The sequence below is a fragment of the Sapajus apella genome, unplaced genomic scaffold (genome assembly GCF_009761245.1).
Source record: "Sapajus apella isolate SASKATOON/1434 unplaced genomic scaffold, GSC_monkey_1.0 scaffold12, whole genome shotgun sequence".
In the NCBI taxonomy this organism is placed as follows: Eukaryota; Metazoa; Chordata; class Mammalia; order Primates; family Cebidae; genus Sapajus; species Sapajus apella.
In genome coordinates, this window is record NW_022436952.1 from 34,748,152 (window position 1) to 34,763,591 (window position 15,440).

At 43.4% G+C, this 15,440-nt stretch overlaps 1 protein-coding gene across 2 annotated transcripts in view; it reads left to right on the plus strand.

Moving 5' to 3' along the window:
* ASIC2 (acid sensing ion channel subunit 2) overlaps window positions 1–15,440 on the plus strand; it is a 1,112,453-nt gene that overhangs the window by 1,087,511 nt on the left and 9,502 nt on the right. For both annotated transcript variants that reach the window (XM_032279315.1, XM_032279314.1), the window contains exons 4-6: window positions 9,541–9,691; window positions 12,113–12,169; window positions 14,056–14,209. In XM_032279315.1, the coding sequence (XP_032135206.1) occupies window positions 9,541–9,691; window positions 12,113–12,169; window positions 14,056–14,209 (362 nt within the window). The remainder of the gene's footprint in view (window positions 1–9,540; window positions 9,692–12,112; window positions 12,170–14,055; window positions 14,210–15,440) is intronic.

Consider the following 15,440-nt stretch of genomic DNA (forward strand, 5'->3'; position numbering starts at 1 on the left):
TTTTTGTATTTTTAGTAGAGATGGGGTTTCATCATGTTGGTCAGGCTGGTGTCGAACTCCTGACCTCATGATTCTCCCGCCTCAGCCTCCTGAAGTACTGCAATTACAGGCATGAGCCACTGAGCCCGGCCAGGATATTTGTTGAATAAATGAAAAGATAGAAAGACATGAAGGAGTTTATTCGGAGAAGGAGATGAGAGCTAAGATTTGGCAAGCACCTACTAGCATCTGGGCACTGAACTTAGTGAATCAGATAAGGAAACTAAAAGTTGGGGCTGAGGGATGGGGCTGTATAGCTTGCCCAAAGTCATACAGCTATCTCATGAAAGAGTGGAGTTCAAGGTTCTACATGGGTCATTCTGCTATCTCTCATTCTCAAATTAGAATAATAGAGTTTAGGTCTGTGATGAGACACAGGGGCTTAAGAGACCATGGAAGTCATCTCATCTAGCTGTACACCCAATGCTTGAATCAATCTCTCTTCCCATCCCAGACAAGTAGTTGCATAGTTTCTGCTTAAACAGCGCTGGTAATGGAGAACTCACTCCCAGGACAGTGATTTTATTATTGAATTATACCAGTGGGTTAGAAAGTTCTTCCTTATGTTGAGCCAGAATTTATCCAATGCTTATAATGTGCCTACCAGAGTGCCTGCAACATAAATTAACATTATCATCATCCCACATTTCTTATTACAACTATTCTTGTGTCTGTCTTTCCCTTGGGATGCCAGAAAACAAATCTAATTCTTCTTCCCTGAGACAGTCCTTCAGATATTTGGAGATGATGCTTCAGCGTCCCCCTGAGGCTTCGTTTACTCGGGATAAACAAATACTCCAACCCACTTTCAGACACTCATTGGTAAGCAAGAGTCGGTGCACTGTGCTGTGCACATAGTAATTTTCCAGCTGCTGTTGTATGTGAGGCTTCTGAGCTGCTGATAGAGCAAATGATGAACCAGCCACAGCAGGGTCGGTGGGGTACCTGAATTATGACCTCTGTAAAAAAGAAGGGGAAGTGGCTGGCCCTGAACAAACCTTGGCCTGTCTCCAGAGCTTCACCAGCTCCATTCCTTGTCCAACCATTGTAAGAACATATTTAAGTAGAAGAGAAAGAAATACATTTCCCCCTCAAAGTTAATCTACATCATTTTAGACCCCCAGCCCCTGCCCAAAAGGCATGATTAGTCCTTCCAAAATCCAGATTATGTGTTCATGAATCCAATATTGAGCAATGTAGGGGATCCAACCAATTCTAAACCAGAGAATATCAACACTCAAATGGGACTTGGCAGTGGTCTACCCCCAATTCCTTCCTATTTACAGATGGGAAACTAAGGGCCAGAGGGGACCAGTAACTTACTCAAAGTCATACAGGAAATCTCTGTGAAAGCCTGCTTAGCTCATAAACTGAAAAAAGGAATATGACACAGCAGAGCAAACTTTCATGGGAAAGGAAGAACAGGACATCTAGATAAAAACAAAAGAAAGGTTGGGCATGATGGCTCACACCTGTAATCCCAGTGCTTTAGGAGGCAGAGGCAGGAGGACTGAGACCCTAACAAGACTCCATCTCTGCAAAAAAAAAAAAAAAAAATGCAAAGTATTAGCTGGCTATAGTAGCACATGCCTGTAGTCCTAACTCCTTGAGGGGCTGAGGCAGGAAAATCGCTTGAGTTCAGGAGTTCAAGGCTGCAGTGAGCTATTATCATGGCACTGTACTCCAGCCTGAGCAAGAGGGCAAGACTCTGTCTCTAAAACTAAATAAATAAAGTCGGAAAAGTCCTCCTTGGAGGGTTTCTCCATCCCTTCCATCCATTTCCTTGACATATGGGGCATTGTGGCAGTGTCATGAGCAAACACAAGCTTAGGATCAGAAGTCTGCTGGCTCTGCCCCTCACAAGGTATGTGATTTTGCACAGGCTACTTAACCTTTCTGAAACTCAGTTTTCTTATCAATAACATGATAATAGGAACATCTACCTCAAAAAAAAAAGCCCTGCAAATATTAAAGTCAGTAAGTATAAAGCCTTTTGGTTTTCAGTAGAGCTTTTTGGTGGAGAAGCTAATAGCAGACTAGCTCTACTGGAAACAGCAATCATAAACTGTGGACAAAATATTTTAAAACTACTCTTTGACAGCACTGGAGCGAGACCGAAAGCAGGCTCAAACTGGAGAGCACACGTTTATTTACCTGACTTCTCCCTTGAGGGCATTTCAAAGTTCTAAGGGAAGACTGGGGATGGAGCTCAACAGAAACCAGCAGGCATTAAGTTGAGGAACCAGAAATTAGTATTCAGAGTTGCCAGAAAGGCTGAAAATTAGAAGGGAAAATTCTAGAAAGGAGGGACTCACAGAGGAGGAGCCCTCAAATTTTTACACAAACACCCCTGAAATTCTAGGTTGAACTTTGAACTGGAAGTGGATAGGGAGAGAGTCTAAAAAGCCCAGGGGGATGACAACAGTTGAAAGAGCAGTAACTTCAGCTGCTGCCGCTGCATGGGGAGACAGGCTGCAATATAAGTCTTACCCAATTAGAAAATCCTGATGAACAGCTCAGGCTTTCCATTAAGCCCAGAAGTGTTACTCCTTAGGAGTTAAGATCACATCCCAAGGCCAGGAGCTAAACCCCAGGACTAAGGACAAAACTAAAACATACCTATCTCTACACAAAGCCTTAAATGTCTCCACAAAATCAAAGTAGTTCACCATTAATTTAATCACCTGGTAGAACAAAACCCAGTGCTATTCAGAGAAAGATAATCTACCCAGAGTCACCAAAAACACTTATCCTAAATGTTCAGTATGTAATAAAAATGACTGTCTCCCAGTATGCAATCAAAAACTCTTAGACACATGAAGAAAGAGGAAAAAACATGAAAAGAAAAATAAACCACCAGTAGAAATAGATTTACATATAATCCCAGTGTCAGAATTAGAAAACAGCAACTTTACAGTAACAATGATAAACATGTTAAATAATTGCAGAAAAAGATGTAAATAATGAGAAACTTTTAGTCAAGATATGGAAACCTTTTGTAAAAAATGAAAGTCCTAGAACTGAAAAATACACTATCTGAAATTTACAAACTGTTGTATGGAATCAATCGAAGATTGGATACAGAACAATAAATGAATGCCAAACTCGAACATGGGTTAACAAAAATTATTAAAATATTATATAAAGAGAAGAAAGACTAATGGGAGGGAATAGAGCCTTAATGACTTGAAATAGCATCGAGTAGTCCAACATGCATGTAAATGGTATCCCAGAGAGGAGAGACAGAATGAGGCAGAAAAATAGTTGAAGAAATACTGGCTAGTATTTTTTCAAATTTGTTCAAAAGCATCATTTCACAGGTCCAGGATTCTCAAGAATCCCCAAGCAGGATAACTACAAAGAAAACCATGCTTAAGCATAATGTAGTTTAAATCCTGAGAAGCAAAGATGGAGGGAAAATCACAAAGGCAGCCAGAGGGAGAAAAGGGGTCATAATGCTTGCAGGGAGCAATAAAATGAATAGGACTGATTCTCATCATAAATAGTGGAGGCCAGAACACAGAGGAATAACACCTTTGAAATGCTGGAAGAAAACACTTATCAGCCTAGAATTCCATCTACAGCCAAATGTTTCAAAAACAAATAAAAAACTAAGACATGGTGGGGGGTTTTAGTTGGATTTTGGTGTTTGTTTGTTTTAGAGGAGTCTCATGCTCTGTCACCCAGGCCAGAGCGCAGTGGCACAATCATAGCTAACCGTAGCCTTGAACTCCTGGGCCCAAGAGATCCTCCCACCTCAGCCTCCTGAGTCACTGAGACTACAGGGGTGCACTACTACACCTATTTTTTTACTTGCTAGAGACAGGGTATTGTTATGGGATCTCTAGGGTGTCTATTTTTCTGGCTGGAAACCTCTATGGCCATGGCACCTTTGCTTGAGTACTTGTCCAGCATCCAGGAAGAACAAAGGATGCAGACACGTGAAGGGTGAAGAAGAAGAGTTTAATTTATTGTTAAAACAGTACAGAGGAGGGGGTAGCTCCTCTCTGTAGGCAGCTCACCCCATCAAGTGTTCAGCTCTCAGCAGAGAGGAGGACCTGGAGGGTAGCTCCTCTGTGCTGGCAGGTCATCTCTGCAGCTCTCAGTGGAGAAGGTACTCCTCTCTGCAGCTGGTCATCCCATCACCTCCAACTATCAGCAGAGAGAGTACTCCTCTGTGAAGCTGGTTGTCCTGTCCCCTCATCTCTCTGAGCTCTTAGTCCTCTGGTGATCCTCTGTTCTGCTCTGGCTGAGCCCAGGGCTTTTATGGACCTCAGAGGGGAGAGAGTGCATGCCGATTTGTGCATGGGCAGCCATGTATGGGCCTGGAAGAGGCACTTGAGTTCCAACTCCAGTGGGCAGGACTGGAAGCCTGATCCACAGCCTTCAGGCCTTCCCTGTTCTGAAGGTGGAGACTTACTGGGGACCTGACTCCTTCTGGCCAGGAATCAATCTGCCTCCCGCTGTCATTCATGGCCCTGGGGCTCAGCCCTCAACCTGGATCCAGGTTCAGAAAAGGCTCCAGGAGCAGAGAGAGGTCAGGCAGTGGGAGCAGACACCCATGAGCCTGGAGGGATGGGTCGGGGGTGCTACTTTCTGGGGCCACCGAGGGTGCAGGCTGCAGAGATGCCCAGGTCCTGCACCTGGGAGGGCAGCCAAAGCTGTACCTGGGAGCTCCTACCTGCCAACTTGGAAGGGGCAGGGCTCCTGCTTGTTCCCTGCTCCTGACTGTTTCCTGGAGTGGGAGGCCCAGGTCTGCAGCCATGGGTGCCATAGCTGCAGCTGCAGCTGCACCTGGGAAGGCAGATTCTACCTGTTGCCGGCTCCCCTCAGAGCACAGGGAGTCTGGGATCCACAGCTGCAGTTTGGGGACTGCTTGCTCCATAGAGCAGGAGGCCTGGGTCTGCAGCTGCGGTTTGGGTGGCTGCAGTGGCCTGGGGAGCTTTAGTCTTAATTCAGAAGGGGCAGGGCTCCCACTGGCTCCAGGGGTGTACAGCACCAGCTATGCTTCCCTGCTGCAGTTGGTATGATGTCAGTAGCCACTGCCATCAATACCACTATGTTGCCTAGCCTAGTCTTGAACTCCTTGTCTTAAGGAATCCTTCTGCCTTGCCTCCCAAAGTGTTGGGATTACAGGCATGAGCCACCATGCCCAGCCCAACATTACATATTTCAATGAAAACTGAGAAATTTTGCCACAAGTAAACCCATTCTAAAAAAAAAAAGAAACAAAAATGTTAAAAGAAATTATTCAGCCTGATGGGAATGATATCAAATGACTTTTGAGGAAGAAAGAAAACATATATTTATCTGCATATGTACCATTTTCATTGTTCATAATGCTTCTTGCAAACCAACCTGACCAACATGATGAAACTCTGCCTCTACTAAAAATACAAAAGTTAACTGGGCATGGTGGTGCCTGCCTGTAGTCCCAGCTATTCAGGAGGCTGAGGCAGGAGAATTGCTTGAACCAGGAGACAGAGATTGCAGTGAGCCGAGATCATGCCACTGCACTCCAGCTCAAAAAAAACCACAAAACAGTATATGATAGTGTTTATAACAGAGGCAGAAGTAAAATGTATGACACAGAAACAATATAAATAGAACTGCATGTGAACTTGTATAATATTAATTCAAGGTATGTTGTGATGTTAAGGATGAACATTGTAAATCCTAGAGCAACTAAAAGTAATAATACAAAGAAGTATAAATCGAAAGTCAATGGAGAAAACAGAATGAACTACTAAAACAATATTCAATTAACCCAAAAAGAGTCAGAAAAGAAATAACAAAAGAAGAAATAAAAATGGGGACAAATAGGAAACCAAGAACAACATGATTACTCCACCCAACTATATCAAGAATTACATTAAGCCTAAATAGATCAAACCCTCCAATGAAAAGGCAAAGACTGTCAGACCGGATAAAATACAACACTCAAATAGACGTACCTTAAAAACACATTCAAAAAGAGATATACCTTAAATATATAAAGATTCTGACAGTTAAAAGGATGAAAACAAAAGAAAAGATGGGAAAAGATAAATAGGAGAATAAAGCTGTCATGAAAAGTAAACTTCAAGACAAAGACATCGCATGAGATGATTATTCACGATGATAACAGGATCAAGTCATCAGGAAGATGGAGCAATCCTAATTATGTATATGCCTTATAAGTTTCAGAAATACCCAAAGCAAAAATTGAGAAAACTAAAGGGAGAGACAGACAAACCCATAGTCATGGTTAGAAATTTTGACACTCCTCTCTCATAAATTGATGAATAAATAGACCAAAAAATTAGTAAAGATGTAGAAGATCCAAGCAACACTATTAAACAATTAAACCCAATTGCCTTTTATAAAACAGTATACCAACAGTTACAGAATGCGTATAGTTTTCAAGTGCACATGGAGCATTCAGCAAGATTGAACATTGATCAATTTTTATGGCTGAGTATCATAAAAATATCCCAATAAATGTTAAAGAAATGAAACCATCGGGAGTATGTTTCTGACCAAAGCATAATGAAATTAGAAATTACTAACAATAAGGAAAAATAGAATACAAATTACCAATAATCAGGCATGAGAAGATGTAACTATAGATCCTACAGACATTAAAAAATGATAAGAGAATATCACATACAACTTTTTGCCAACAAATTTAAAAATCTAGATGAAACAAACAAATTCCTTGGGAAAAAAAACACAACTTACCAAAACTAGCACAATAATAAAAATAGAAAATCTGAATGTCTCTATATCTATTAAAGGAATTGAATTCATAATTAAAAATCTTCACACACGTACACACAATCACCAGGTCCAGATGGCTTCACTGGCAAATTCTATCAAACATTTAAGTTAAAATGGTACCAAGTCTATACAAATTCAGAAAATAGAGAAAGAGGAAACACTTCATAACTCCTTTTATGAGGCCAGCATACTTCCAATACCAAAACTTAACAAGGAGATTATAAGGAAAGTAAATGAAATATGTCTCTTAAACATAGATGCAGAAAAAACTCCACAAATTCAATACAGCAATATATAAGGAAGATAATATATTATGACTAAGTGGAGTTTATCCCAGGAATGTAAGATGGGTTCAACATGGACAGATCAATCAATCCCATTCGCTATGTTAATAGAATGAAGAAAAAAAATTATGTGGGCATCTCAATAGAAGTAGAAAACATACTTGCCAAAATATAGTATCCATTGATGATAAAAACTCTCCGCAAATGAAAAATAAGACAGAATTTCCTCAATCTGACAAGCGCATCTAAGAAAAATATGTCTAATATATTATGGTAGAATAATGAATGCTCTTTCCTAAGATCAGGAACAATTCAAGATATCTTCTCTCTCCAGTTTTTTTCCAACATGATTCTGGAGTTTCTAGCCAATACAGCAAGGCAGTAATAAAGAATGAACTACTGATACATGCAAAACCATGAATGAGTCTCAAAAACATTATGCTGAGAGAAAGAAGCCAGACACAAAAAGATGCGTACTGTCTGATTCTATTTATATACAATACTAACACAAGCAAACCTAGTTTATAACAACAGAAAGCAGATTGGGGGTTGCCTGACGGTTGGTGAGGAGAGAGTGACTGCGAATAGGAAATTCTGGGGGTTCATGAAAAGACTCTGTATCTGATTAGGGTAGTTACTACAAGGGTGTTATACACTTGTAAAAATTTATTAAATTGTACATTAAAATTGATGCATTTTATTGTATATCAATTATATCTTCTGTTTTGATTTTTTTAAATGGATACCATTAAGAAAATGAAAAGGTAAGCCACAGACTATAGGCGATGTAGACAAAATATTTACAATACAGGTATCTGACAAAGGACTTGAGGCCAGCAATATACAAACAACTCTTACAACCCCAAAGTAAAAGTTAAAAAAAATAATTTTTAATGGACAAAAAACTTGAGCAGACATTTCACAAAGGATCATATACAAATGGCCAATAAACACATAAAATTGTGCTCAAAACCATCCATCAGGGAACTGCAAATACAAATGAGACACAACTATATACCTATAAAAATGGCTAAAATCAAACAGGTGGGTGAAGCCAAGATTTGGCATGGATGTGGAGTAACGAGAATTCTCAGGCACTACTGGTGGGACCACAAAATAGAAAGACCACTTTGGATAACAGTTGGGCGGTTTCTTACCAAGTTGTGCCTATACCTACCTGACGAACCAGCTATTCCACTGCTAGCCATTTACTCAGGAAAAATGAAAACGTATGTCCACAAAATGACTTATGTATACATATTCATAGGAGTCTTCTCATGATTATCAAAAACTGGAAAGAATCCAAATGCCCATCATCAGGTGAATGGATAAACACAGTGCAGTGTCGTCATACATAATGCTGGAAAACTATTCAGCAATAAAGAGGAGAAAACTCCTGGTGCAAACGACCATGTAGATGAACCTCAAAAATATGATGTTGAGCGAAAGAAGCTAGTGCCAAAAGAACACACAATGTAAGCTTTCATTTATATGAAGCTTGAGAACAGGCAAAGGCAACCTATGATGGAAGAATTCATAACTGTGTTTACCTGGGTAGGTAGGGGACTGATTGGACAGGGACAGAAACGAACTTTCTAGGGTGATTTAAAATGTGGTCTACCTTGGTTAGTGTGCTGGTTACATGGGCATACACATTTGTTAAAATATATTGAACAGTGTACTTATTATTTGTACATTCTATTGTGTTTTTATTCTTTAATATTAAAAAATAAATATAAAGGACTTAACACATAGAAAATGTTCAACCACCATAATTCCCTCATCCTTCACCCTTTCCATTCCCACTAGGCAAGTACCATAGATGCTAGGAGAACATTTATGATCACTGAGCCTCTGAGAATAGGAGTGTAATTTTCTTCAAAGGGAGAAGGTGCCCTCTACAGCATGGCCTGGAAGAGTCTCCCTAGTCCAGGCCCAGAACTATAAATAACAAGGGTAGTGCCTAGAGTGATTTCATTCTGAGTCTTCCGCTGGGTCTAGGTTATTCTGAGTTTTGTCCTCCAAGTCTAGGTCTGCGCTTCCAACATCTCAAACCAAGAGAGTGGAATTTAGTTGGGTCTTTCCAAGAGATGCGAGATGACAAATTGTGGGAGTGGGTAAGAGACTCTGAGGGGAACCGCATTTATGGGAAGGCTATAAAAGACAAATTAGGGCTGGGCGTGATGGTGCACACCTGTAGTCCCAGCTACCAGAGAGGCCAAGACAGGAGGATCACTTGAGCCCAGGGGTTCAAAGCCAGCCTGGGCAACACAGTGAAATTTTGTCCCTAAGAAAAAAAAATTAAGGTAAGTTAAGAAAACTAGTATTGGAGCCAGATGTTGAAGGTCTATAAAGCTGACGGTATGTAAATGCTCAATAATTATTTGTTGATTAAGTAAATGAACCAGCCACTGAGTCTGTGGAGGCTGACTGCCGCCCCCTCCTTCCTGTCTTGCAGCTCACATACCTGCCCCCACCGTGGGGTGAGTGCCGATCCTCAGAGATGGGCCTCGACTTTTTTCCTGTTTACAGTATCACCGCCTGTAGGATTGACTGTGAGACCCGCTACATCGTGGAAAACTGCAACTGCCGCATGGTCCACATGCCAGGTCAGTGCCAGAACAGGGCGGCCACAGGTCCCTGGGACCTGCCTGGGACCCGCCTTGCATTTCACGTCCTAATGAGAAACACTTCACCCACTTCACTAGCATCCAAAAGGATGATATTCTGGGAAGACTCTGTGATTTGGTGCCTAAACATTTAGAGGGCAGGTAGAAATTCTAGTCCAGCAACCAAAGCAGCATCCTGGTGTCCGGGAGCATCCAGTGTTTGGGGAATGCTCATCCCAGTGTTCAATGTTTGCCAATTGTCTGCTGCTCTTACCTCTGAGAGTATAGTGTCCAGATAACTGGATGCTTGCAATTCTTGCATCTCATGTAGTACATGTTTGAGCATCCAGATGTTTGTTGCTTTCATCCAAATGTCTAGCACTCCTTCAAATGAGGCAAAGTTCTATTAGTCAGCAAATAAGTGTGCATGTAATGACACCTCTGTTGTCAGACTAACCATGCCATGTGGCCATCTCATTCAGTTGGCGCATCAGAGGCTGAAGTGCAGAATGGAAAGCTGATCTGGGGAGGAAGAGCGTGGTGTGGCAGCAAGGAAGCACGAGTGGGGCCTTGGTTTCTAATTCAGGCTCTTCCACTCATTTACTGTGAGACATGGTGACTAAACCTCTCTGTTCTCACTTTTACAATCTTTAAGACAAAATCATTAGTTGTTATAAGGTGAAAATTAGGCTAGCATATGAAAATGCTTTGTAAACTATAAAAGTCAGTGGTTGTTATTTAGCATATTGGAAGAGGAAGCCAAAAGTCATGTTGACTGAAGACCTACTATGTGCCAGGAATGTTGCTATTATATTTAGTGGCTGCTATTTCATGGTTATATCATACTTCATTCAATTTTATTCAAACTAAATCCTTATACTGGACATTCGCTTCATTACCAATTGTTAGTTCTGTTATAGCCCATGCTGAAATGAACATCCTCACTGCTACATTCTGAATTATTTCATTCTTTATCAGCAATTTCTGCAGTAATCTAAGATTTAAATTACTGATCTTTAAAATTGCCTCTGTCACAAGGGACTTTGCCAAAATGATTAAGGTTACCAGCTTTAAAGTGGGGAGATTATCTAGGTGGGCCCCATCTGATCAGAGTCCTCAAAATCAATTCCCCTTTTCCAGCCAGGGTCAGAGGGAAATGTGACTAGGAAAGAAGGGTCAGAGAGATGCAAACTTGTTCAATCTGAAGATGGAAGAATGTGGGGAATCAATGCATGTGGGTGGCCAGTGAGTGTGGGTGGCCTCTGGAAGCTGGGAAAGGCGAGGAAATGAATTCTCCCCTACAGCCTCCAAAAAGAACATTGGCCTCCTACCCAACACCTTGATTCTGGACCAATGAAACCTATATCTAACTAATTTCTGACCTACAAAACTGTAATATAATAATAAATGTGTATGCTTTAAATAAGAATAAGAATAAAATGGCCTGTGAGCTTCCTAGAAGACAGAGCAAACAGGGAAACGTGTCATTCAATCTGTTGTTTTTGGAAAGGAGAAAGCATATTGACTCTTCGGCTCTGAAAAATATTTTTGGGAAAATGATAAGGAAAAACATTATGGTGGACTTGAACTTTAGCTCTTGGTAAAAAAAAAAAAAAAAAAAAAAAAAAAAAAAGATCCTAGGCTTCTACAAAGAGAACCCCGTGAGGAAAACTCACACTCACAGTGGGGAATGTTACTCATCTGATGCTCAGACTAGGCCACCAGCCAGTGAGGTTTTCCCCACCAACCCTTAGCCAAAGGCAAGCAATAGACATGTCAATCACACCCAGGCACTAATACTGATATCTCAGTTACTAATGTGGAATTATGAACAAAGCAATGAAGAAACACAGTGCAACCCTTGTTCCCATACAGAAGTGTGGTTGTCTTGAAAAGAGCTTTAAGCTCTGGATCAGGCTGACCTCTGTTCAAAGCCCACCTTCATCACTGCCAGCCTTGGTGTCCCGGGAAGGCAGGATGTGTAAGCCTCAAAACTCTCACGGGTAAAACAGATACAGTACTTCCGACTCAAAGGGTGCCTGTATGGGTTAAAGAAGATGATGTATAGCCAGGCGTACAAGGTGCTCATCACTGCCTCCCCAGTCTCAATTCTTAAGGCGAGCTCACCTGTCACCCACAGGAGCTGGCTGGACCTACAGAGCAACATGGGAGAAGTCAGCCATACAGATCCTACTGTCTCCTGCTCGAGGAGGTGAACAGCCTGCCCAAACTCACTTAGCAGATCATAAGCCAGCCTGGCTCAGTGGTGCACTGTGATCCAAGGCTCCCTTCGAACTGCCCACTGGCAGCCGCTGCCCTTCAACTGCCAGGAGGCACCCCTTCCCTCAGCCCAAAGCCGAGGAGGTGTTTCTGACATGAATGTTCCTGCCCGAGTAACTGTCTGGTGTTTCTTCTTTGCAGGGGATGCCCCTTTCTGTACCCCTGAGCAGCACAAGGAGTGTGCAGAGCCTGCCCTAGGTCAGTACTCAGGGGACAGATGGAATCATGGGGGCAGGGGGCCTGAGATTGAGATCGTAGAGATCATCTTGGCGTGGGGAAAGATCAAGCAGAAGAAGGAATGGAGAAAGGATAAGAAGAAAGCACTGGCAGGGTAGAGTTGCTGCAGGGATGGGAGAGGGAGATGAAGAAGAGGAAGAAGAGAATGTTGGGGAGGGAATTGGCGCAAGAGGATGAGGGCTGGAAATGGGACTGGGGGAGAGAAAGGAGGTGTGGAAGCTGGAGATGGAGGAGCAGGTTTCAGGGGAAATGGAGGGTGCTGAAGAATGCAGGGGAGAGGACAGAGGAGGAGAGGGGATAGACAGTGGTCAGCCAGGTGGGAACCAGAGGAGCTTGGCAATACCTCCCCTTACACACTCACTCTGGTAGTGTCCACATGGGGAGGCCAAGGTGATTCTGAAGTCCCATCTTTCGTATGTTCCATTGAGCCTGGGGGAGGTGGCGGAGGGCTGGAGAGGTAAGCTCAGGTTTGCATTCTATGTGTGCAAATGGAAAACACAGAGCACACTCCTTCCTCCTCCCCAAGGGGCCTGCTGGGGGTCTGCCAGTTAGAAGAACTCTGCTGGTTCCCCAGCTGGAAAACTAGGAGGGAAGGAGAGTGCAAGCTGCAGCCCCAAAGCTAGACCCGCTGTGCACGCTCCCACTCTCTGGACCCAGGGAATGGTTTATAACCAAAACAGGCAGAATTTTTAAACAATGTGCACTCAAGTTTGTTCAGCATCTGCACTTGCTGGAGCCAAGTGGGGCAGTGCTGGCCTCAGGTCCAGATACCTCCAGGAGGACTAGAGAGGGAGGCCGGGCTGAGAGGAGAGGGAGTGACTTCTGATGTGTGCAAAGACTCAGCAAAACCCAGGGTAGCCTGAAACACTGAGGGGCAAGAGGAAAAGGGAAGGGAGGTGTTAAAGAAAAAAATCATTCTGACACTATTTAAAATGGTAAGGAAGTCTTTACTTAGGGCAATTGCAACAGGTGTCAAGAGTATCACAATGGGGGAAAGGGATGGGGCTCAGCTCAGGATACAGCTCAGACAGCTGGAGATTCACAGCCATCAAGCAGAGCAAGGGGTCAGTATATGGAAAATTACCCAGAGAAAACATCCATGGTAGGGGGAAATCTTGCTGAAGGCAGGCCAGGGTGATCAGATATCAAGGCTTGGGGGTTCTCTCTAAACTGACTTTAGCAGGATTCTTGCTAAAACCGGGCTGGGCAGGCCCAGCATGGATGGAGGCCAAGGTCAAGGCCTAGGCGAGAACAGGGCGCTGAAGAGCCTGGCTACGTTTGATCAGGGAGAAATTCTTTGTCAGAGGGAAATGGTGCCTTAAATTTTATGTCTAATTGGAAGAAGAGAGGAGAGGGCCAGAAGGGTTCCAGATGCAGGGAGTGGCCTCCAGGGAAAGGAATGAAGGATCTTTGCCTGCATCCTAACCCAGGGGAGGTGGGCACTGGCCATGAGGGAGCCCCAGCAGGGATGGCACAGAGCCCTGGGTTTCAGGTAAAATGGTCTCCCACACTTGCGTTGATGGTGGCCCACTCTGTGGATGAGAATACTGAGGCTAGGAGCCATGGGAAGCTGAGGGCACTAGGATTCTCTTGGAGACCTCTGCAAAAGTGGCGACATTTCAACAATTTTTAAGGAGTGATATGACAGTTAAAGGAAGCAGAAGGAAAACAAGCCCAACCTACAGCAAAAACCCAGCTCCCCACTCTCCACAATCCCTGCCCCTCCCTTTCCCCAGACCGGCACCCCTTTCCACCTCACTTCTCAGCTGCTAGAATCCAGCTACTCTGGGCCCTTAAAAATCCCAGTCCTCACACCTGACTAAGCCCCACCTCCCTCGCCCCTCCAGGTCTGCTGGCGGAAAAGGACAGCAATTACTGTCTCTGCAGGACACCCTGCAACCTGACCCGTTACAACAAAGAGCTCTCCATGGTGAAGATCCCCAGCAAGACATCAGCCAAGTACCTTGAGAAGAAATTTAACAAATCAGAAAAATATATCTCGTAAGTTGAGTGGGCATGGTCGCCAGGGGGAGGGGGAAATGGATAAGGAGGAAATTGGAGGCAATCAAGGAGGAAAGTAAAGATATTTGGTTCAAGTTAGCAAATGTTAATTGAGCACCTTCTGTGTGTCAAGCTCTGTGCTCTATGCTCAGAATACGAAGACAAAGATGAGTAAGATTCAGCCCCTGCCCTGAAGAAGCTTGCAGTCTTACGGGGAGACAAGTCCACAACTGAATCCCACATAGGGTGACTTTGGCTATTCATGGGGGATGCATTCAGAAGGAGAGAATGATGGGTTAGCTGCAGCTTGCGTGGGGGTAATATTAGGGTAAGCTTCAGAGATTTTTAAAAGGTGTATAGTTTTCCAGGCAGACTTTGCATGGACTATTCCCTCTGCCTAGAATTCTTTTCCTCCCACTCTCTGCCTAACTGGTTCCTCCTTAAGCAGGTCTCCATTTAAATGTCATCTCCAGCTGGACATGGTGGCTCGTGCCTGTAATCCCAACTGTTTGGGAGGCCAACATGGGAGGATTGCTTCAGGCCAGGAGTTCAAGCTCAGCCTAGGAAACATAGTTAGATTCTGTCTCTAAAACAAATAAAAATAAAAACAAAACTGCAGCTATCTCAGGCATCTAGATGAGGTGCACTCCTGTTAATTTTCTCTCCAAGTCCTCTGGTGTTTTCCGTTATAACACCACAGTGTGTAATTACATATTCATGTGTGTTTCCTTGTTTATGACCTGTCTGCCACACTAGATTGAAAGCCTCCTGAAGGCAGGAAACTATCTTTTTTGTTCTTTCTGTCTGCCAAGTACTTGTGGAGCAAATGGCACAGAGTTGGTACTCAAAAAATGTGTTTTAACAGAATAAATGAATGAAAGCATGGGGGGAAGTGAGTATCCTTGGCAGAGGCTCAGCAGAGACCATCAGCACAGGGCAGAAGAGAGAGCTTCACAGGGGAGGATGCATGTGTCAGAGCAAGAGGGTCTTTTGGCTGAGCTGAGCGGGTGCTGGGGGTGGGCTTTCTTCTAGCAGAATAAGGAGCCACTGAAGAGCTTTCAGAGGTAAGTGACAGACTCAAGTTTGCATTTTGACCACTGCTCCCCAGCAGGACAAATGTTCTGCAGTGATGGAAATGTTCTGTATCTGCGACACCCAGAGGGTAGCTGCCGGCCACCTGTGGCTGATGAGCATTTGAAATGCAGCCTGTGTGACTGAGGAGTAGAACTGT